Below are 7,500 nucleotides of genomic sequence, written 5' to 3' on the forward strand. Positions count from 1 at the left end.
GCTGTGTAGAGGTGAAATCCTGTTAGTAAAACAGTCGGTGGGTCCCGTAAACCGAATATGGGTAAACGTACAGAAGGTTACTCTTTTTTTATCAAATACTAGGTGTTTTTAGATGAAAGCAAGAAATAAAGCATTGTATTTACATCTACATTCATTTGTTTTGAAGCATATAAAATGTATATTAACCATATATGGAGAGAATCCTTCAAAAGCCTGGCATTCGGCCCATATAGAATAGCTCAGATAGCTAACAGCCACAAAGGGTGAGCCATACGTATAGGCCAAGGGCAAAACAATTTTAAGAATTACAATTATGCAATTAAAGCTAGTTTAATGTAAAGATATGAGAATTTTTTCACTAAAATTTGAGAATTTTATATTTTTTGTATTCAGTATTTTTAATTGAAGCTCACAGCCAGAGTCTATCAGGAATTATTTGAAAAAATGCTCAGTGGAAGGTTGAGCCTCTTCTAGCTTTCTGCACAAATGTTTAGAAGGTTTTGGGTTCCTTTACCTAAATGTGTTGATTTTTTTGAAATTATGAAGTTTTCTGAAAAACTGTATCTCAGCCAGCTGAATGTACAATCTTAGCGAATGTACTGTTATTTAAACCCTTCAGTGTGAGATACTTGATTTGAGTAAAAGCTATACAAAACTCAAAGCAAACAGATGTCACGCTGATGACTGCAGAAGAATTCTTGAGATCCTCTTCTTGCGCATCCCAGCAAAGGAAATGATAAACAAAACATCCCAACATTTCCCTGGAGACGAAACGTGAAAAGCCTTGCTTTTTCACTTGTACCAATAAAACCTCCTATTGAAGCCCAAGGTAGAGAGTACTTTCCACATGCCCGAGAAATACCAGTGAAGGGTGATACTCCAGTATAATCATAACTGAGATTTTTGGGGTTTTTTAAAGAGTTAAGCTCGTTAAAAACCCGAATACCTAACAGAGTTCAAGTTGCCACATTTAAAAAGGATTTAATCAAGCTTTTTTGGTTAATCACAGCCTCTCACAAGACTGTTGGGTATCTCTTAGTGCCAGTATTTAGCACTTTTGCCAACTGTCTGAATTTTCAGGCAATCTGCTCGTGAAAATAAGCTGAACTTTTGACTAGTTATAATTTGACAAGTTCTAATTTCGCACTTTAAGAAATTAACCAGCTCCCTGCGGATCAAGTCCCAAGTCATTTTGCCATAGGAGCAGTTTCATTTCCCGGGGGGAGCAACATGTAAGTCTCTGAGCTGTGAGAGAGCACAGAGCCGAGCCGCCGGTCTGGGAGAGCTGCTGTTCGCACTCGGGCAGTGATTGATGGAGTCTGGGGGTACTCGGTTCCTAGAGCAGATGTGGGAAAACTTGTCCAGATTCAGTCGCAGTGTCTTGCAGATGAGACCCACTGGTGCTAATATGCTAAAACACCCCAGGCTCTGTCCTCATTTCGCAGTGTCCTTACGGCAGAAGAAGCCCTAATTTTTAAATTTTTTGAAGTATACTGTAAATTTTGAGTTAAACTGTTGCTGGAAATTCAGCTATGCGGTCTTCATATTAAAAGGGCTGTTTGTTGGAGGCTTTTATGAGCCTTCATAGACCACACAAAGAGTGCATTTGTATGTGTGTCAGCAGTTCTTTTGCATAGCATTTCCTGTTCGTTTAGCAAAAGGTAGGCAAGCAGAAGGACCAGGAATGCGTAATTCTCTCTTTGAATATTGATTTTTTTATCTTGACTCATGTGGATCTTGTAGTGATTGATTCCATTCTCTGTAGGAGTAAAAACCCATCTTTACCTCAGCCTAAACAGTAGCATTGTTCAAACTTTATAGTTTCCTATCTTTGGGCTATGAAGGAGCGGTGGTAGGTTCTGCCCTGCTAAAGCTTCTGTTGTTTTCTGTGTTTCATTTTGTCCTCTCTCTTATAATGCTATCTTTCCATGGTAAACAGTAGCCTCTGTGCATCTCCCAGTACAACTAGTACTACTCCATCCCTGCTGCTCCAGGGACGGTTGAGTCACCGTCCCGGGAGGGATCCAAGAGTGTAGACGGGGTGCTCAGGGACATGGTTTAGTGGTGGCCTTGGCACTGCTGGGCTAACGTCTGGGCTTGATGAGCTTAAAGGTCTTTTCCAACCTAAAGGATTCTCTTGATTCACTCTAATATCTCTTCTGATCTACAGCAGAGGAGCTGAGCTCGCTATTTGAAAAGAAGAATTTCAGAGTAAAGTCTCCGAGTTCCGGGAAGCAGTCAATACTGTCCGTGCGACTGGAGCAGTGTCCGCTGCAGCTGAATAACCCCTTCAACGAGTACTCCAAATTTGACGGCAAGGTAAGTGGACCACCTGTTTTCTCTCATCTCCAGGTGGCCCCTGACCTGAAGATGGTGGCCTTAGGCAGTTCTGGTGTTCATTTATTTGTTCAGGCTTTAATTAGCCTTTACAGTAGGCTATCAGTTATTTTAAAGTGTTTATCTAGGAACATGCTTCTCTTCGTCTTAAATATAATGGTTCCAGGTTCAGTAGAACTGTTTTTCCCATTTCGTTACAGAATTACGCCATCCCTCAGGCACCCTTCACCCTGCTGTTTTCCCCGGCAGGTTAGTTAGTAAACGCTGAGTGTGGCAGAGTCCAGGACATCTCTCTACAGAGGTGAAACCCTTTGTATAAATGACTGGCTATTTGGCATTTTAAAAAAAATCTATTCTGTCTGGCCACATCACAGCCCTTGCTGAATATTCCATGATTTATGCTGTCTTTATCCTCAAAATGCTCTAGTGAGAGTGGGCAAAAGCCACTGTTTTCAGAGCGGAAAACTGCAGCATCAATAGGTCAATATCTGGGGCAAAAAAAGACTAAACAATGTAGTTCTGCGCGAGAATTCATTAATGTAATGCACGGAGGAGGTTGACTACAAACCTGGTGGGTCAGATTCACTCTTGACTGCATCCATTCCAAAAGCTCAGGTATTCCTCAGAACTGTGGAGAACTCCTTCCTGTGTGCAGTCTCCTTACTCTGCGTTGTCGAGTATTTTCCCTGTTGTAAACTCTAGAAACTGAAATATAAACATGGGTGTGACGGATCAGTGTCATATTGTTTCAAAACAATTATAAATATTGCACAGATCTGTTTCCTGCTGGATTGTTTGTGGAGTCTCCTGTGGGAGTGTGAAGTTTGAGCTTCATTACCGTTGTGATGGAAGAATTTCATATTCTGTTAAGTACTCTGAAAGTGGAAACTCGGATGCGTAATCCCGCTGGCGTAGTTAGAAGGGTTTCGGGCATTTGTGAAAGGGTCACTTTTAAACTGGGAGGTCCATGCAGCAACAGCTGTGTTTACTGTTATTTTAGGCTCATGAACATGGAGTGATTCGTGCTGACTCCGTTTCTCGAGATTTCTGGCCTGGGTAACAAACGACAGCAGTAGTGCGATACTGACACCAAGATGCCTTTTTTCTAGGCTGAAAGCTTGCTGTTCTTGTGACGTTTCAGTTTGGCGACCAGTTAAATGTGCTCCAGCAGTCATGGGCGAAGGGAATAAAGCCAAAAGAAATGCTGCTTTATTAGGAGAAATGTATGGGGGTTCAGTGGTGTCCCAGTCCTGTCGCTTTAATACTTGAGCAAGGTTTGGGCTACCTGCAGTGATTTTTTTTTCTCAGAAACTTGAGGAACTTACGCGTGTTTCCTTCCCAGTTCGATAATCCAAACGACTTTTTACTGTACTAATAGGAATTACAGTTGTCTGTAATGACCATCTTAATTTTCATAGCTAAAAGGTTGATGCATTTAGCAGTTGTTTGCTCCGTTTGAAGGAAACAGGAGTTTGAGATACTAATGACATGCCTCTTTGATAGTCAGTTGTGGTTTGTAGGGTTTGATACCAACCAACTCAATTGTGATATAGGAATAAAAATACCTTTTTAATTCCAAAACTGATTTGGCATTTTGTTAGAGTATAATCTCGCTGTATTCATATTAACAGCATTGTTTATGTTACTCTGGTAAGTTTGTCAGTAATATGCTTATAAAATGTATTTTCTATACTTCCATTTGTATTGTCTATATTTAAATACCTGCTTGACCATCTGGGATACAGAAGAAACATCACAGTTCAGCAGTGAGTTATTTTACTTCAGTTTTGTCGTATTTTCAGGCAGTGACATGAAATCAAAAACCACCTAGTTTTTAAAAACCCTTTTTAATGCTAGATCGTAGGGCTCGTATTTCTATTGATACGAGATGAAGAGTATTTTTCACATAAATACAATTCTTTCAGGGACTAGCGCATGACTTATTTACATAATTAACAGAGCCATATATCTCTTGGGGGAATGGTACATAATTGGGGAGAGGCAGGGGGGTGAGGAGGGGCTAGGGGCCTAATTAAACATGTCTTAAAAAAACCCTACTTAATTAGGTATTTACTCAAGGGATCACAGTGGCTCTGAAATCTTTAAGATTATAACTAGGCCTTTGGTTTATAATATATATTTGAGTTTCGTAACACAGATTTTCGGCTTGCTGAATAGTGCACATGTGGTTCGCTGGAAAGCAGGAGGAAAGCTTGACTCCCTGTATTGAAGCTCTGTGTGTGTACTTAACTACTTTCTGAATGGTTTGAACTTACCACTGAGCTCCCTAACTGGCCTGAAATCACACAAACCCATTCTCTTTAGGGCCCTTCCCACCCCCTCCCTCCGTCTGGTGTATTATTTTAAACTAATCAGTTAAAAGTAAGAGAACATTGCATGCTGTAGTATCAACCAGGCAAATTTATTGAAGTCCTTACGTCTTGCAGGTGTTTTCTGCCAGATTTAGTGTCTTTTTCATAACCACTTCTCCAATTTTATGAAATAATAAAATTTTAAAGCACTCTAATTTCTTCTTGTTCTGATCAGTTCATTAATTATCAAAATAGTAGAGAATACGGCTTGTGAAATGCAACTACAATGGAAGCATTCTAATCAGCTCAAGAATTCAGGTGATTCTAAAGACACACACAGAGTAACTACTCTTGGCTGTATCTTCCAGTTTTTCCCTAAAATAGCTAAAGTACACCTAACCCCTGCATCTGTGTGCAGAGTTTGTAAATCACGTGGGTTGTACAGCTCGCTTAATGAATCTTGAAGACTTTTGCTGAGTGTTGTGTGAGAAGGAGCCTTTAGTTAGTTATTATTACTTCAGTTGTCATTTGTGTGGAAGATTACTTGCAGGCTTAAGAAGTCAGTGACCAAATTGATTTCCTTTATCTGCATGCATATTAAATTACCATCCGTTTTATAGAGAACTTCAGGTATGTTTCTGTTTACAGGACTTGAAAAATCAAAATTTGATGGTTTATTTTTCCACTGTGCCAAATGTTGATAAGGGTGGGAAATGAGACTGACCATAAGACAGATTTGAAAGCCGTAGCCAGGTACCACCATGAAACCCAGGAGTTTTGTAATGGCTCGTTTCAGTGACACGATGGAGAGAGTCACAAGATTGAGTTCACGCACGTGTCACCTGCCTGCTTTCATTAATTGTTTTGAAAGTGTAAGTTACCTTTTCATTCTGTAGAAATTCAGAGTATTGTCAGATCACAACTTGCATAAGTTGCTGGGAAGCTTGGCAATGAGTTTTCCCTGAGATATTAATCTTAACGGATACTGATTTAGTACAGTATTAGTTTTGAAGCTATTCAACCGCATGACCATGCCCACTAGTAAGAAAAATGCTACCAAGATGTATTTACTTACTAGACTGGAGGAAAATTGTGCTAGAATCGAATGTTCAGCTTTGTAGGAACCACATACTGAATGGGTAAATCTTAAGACCTGTTTACAGCTCCCCTTGACATCGTCTTTGAAGCCAGTCCACGTCCATCGTTCTTCCAAGTCTCTGCTGCCTTTAAGAAATCCTGATCACTGGAATGTCACTTCCAGTTTTGACAAGCCTGATGCCAAACAGCTGCTCCTATGTCCCCAGAAGAAGGTCAGCAAAGACGGAAGTGTTATGGGTCAGTCAAAAAAGAGGTGCCAAAGATACGCAAAATAGTCCAAGAAGAAAGTTGGAAAACCACCCCTAAAATGTAAGGAAGGGATTGTTCAGCTCTAGAATAAACTCGAGTTAGAAGGCCAAAGCCTTTTATGTGCTCAGACTAGAGGTTTCTGAAGATATTTCATTTCTAGTTTCTTGACTACTAGTTGGAGATTTAGGCAAGTCTTTGCCCTTCTTTCCTTGTAGGGGTTTTGTTGACGACTGCTGAAGATAAGTTAAATGAAAACAGGTCAGCGTGATTTTTGGCCGGACAGATGCTTAAATCCTATTGCGAGGACTGGTGCCTCTCTGCTGTGTTACAGGGTTTCTTGTGGCCAATTTTGGTAATGGGTTAAAGCCCACAATTTCTCTTGCAGCAACTGTTTTTAAAATGATGCTGTAGAAAGCATGGGGGAAGGGATAATTCATGAGTGCTAATTGCTTGGCTGTTAATTTTCATAAGTGTTGATAGAAGCAGTTCCTTAAATTAAACTTTGTTTAAAATGTATCAAGGGAAATATTCCACAATGTCGGGCCTGAAGTGAAAATTAATATGAATGCTGTGGCAATTAACACGTACTGGTTAATAGCTTTTAGCAGCATTTTGGGATGATAGTCCTTAAATACATTTTTGCATGCTGCTCTTGTTTCAGTCTTGTTTGACTGTATGTCTGGATAATCATGAACAAATGTTTTCCACAATCTCCACTATTAAATAGCTTTACTCAAAGAAAGGAGATAACGAACTTAAGAAAGAAGCAGTATGGCTTTAATTAATATGGAAAATGTCTGAAATAATTAACCAGGATTAAAATCTCAGTGTGAAAAAAAAAAAAGAATTTTTTAATTTAAATGTTTTGCCCCTAATCTGAGTAAAATGATCCTCATCTGAATCCTAAATGAGTGTGCGCAGGGGTTTGTTAAGGCTTATTCTGCCGGCGTTAGGGGTGTACGACTACCGGAGCTCTGCTGAAGTGCCTGAAATCAAGATGTTTATGATGTTATTTACGTGGTGTAGCATACGTGTGAACATGGTATTTGTGAACATGCAGGGTCAGCGTTTAGGCTGGGCAACCTCCTGCGTGGTTGTCCCGAGAGCCAGCGCACAGACAAAGCCGTGCGGCGCTGGGGCAGTGCACCCGCGCTCAGCCCCTCCTGTGGCCCCCGCCCCGGGGAGACCGGCCGCGCTCTGCTCTTGCCTGGTGCGGGTCTTCCTGGCCCAGGGAGAAGGGTATTTCTGCATTGCTGAAATGGAAGCAGTCCTTTCCCTCGGCTTCTGGTTGCATTTTGTAGTTTGTTTTGCTGGAGAGCCGCCTGGGGTGGGAGATGCTTGGGCTCGCTGGGGGAAGGAGGAGCGGGCTCTGCCAGGGCGCCCAGTGCTCGGAGGAGCGGCGTGTTCCCGGCTGGACAGCTCTGGTGGAGCTCCACGTCGGGCCCTTGGCCATCGGCGCTGCGCCTGTGCTCAGGGCCTGCGCCACCACGGCATGGCCAGCGTG

General features: G+C 41.5%; 1 protein-coding gene across 1 annotated transcript in view; it reads left to right on the forward strand.

Moving 5' to 3' along the window:
• Nucleotides 1–7,500, forward strand: part of MAPKAP1 (mitogen-activated protein kinase associated protein 1) — a 49,520-nt gene that overhangs the window by 6,902 nt on the left and 35,118 nt on the right. Inside the window, exon 3 of the mRNA XM_010146399.1 lies at nucleotides 2,171–2,319. Coding sequence (XP_010144701.1) covers nucleotides 2,171–2,319 — 149 coding nt within the window. The remainder of the gene's footprint in view (nucleotides 1–2,170; nucleotides 2,320–7,500) is intronic.

This window comes from Eurypyga helias, unplaced genomic scaffold (assembly GCF_000690775.1).
Source record: "Eurypyga helias isolate BGI_N326 unplaced genomic scaffold, ASM69077v1 scaffold21682, whole genome shotgun sequence".
Taxonomy (NCBI): Eukaryota; Metazoa; Chordata; class Aves; order Eurypygiformes; family Eurypygidae; genus Eurypyga; species Eurypyga helias.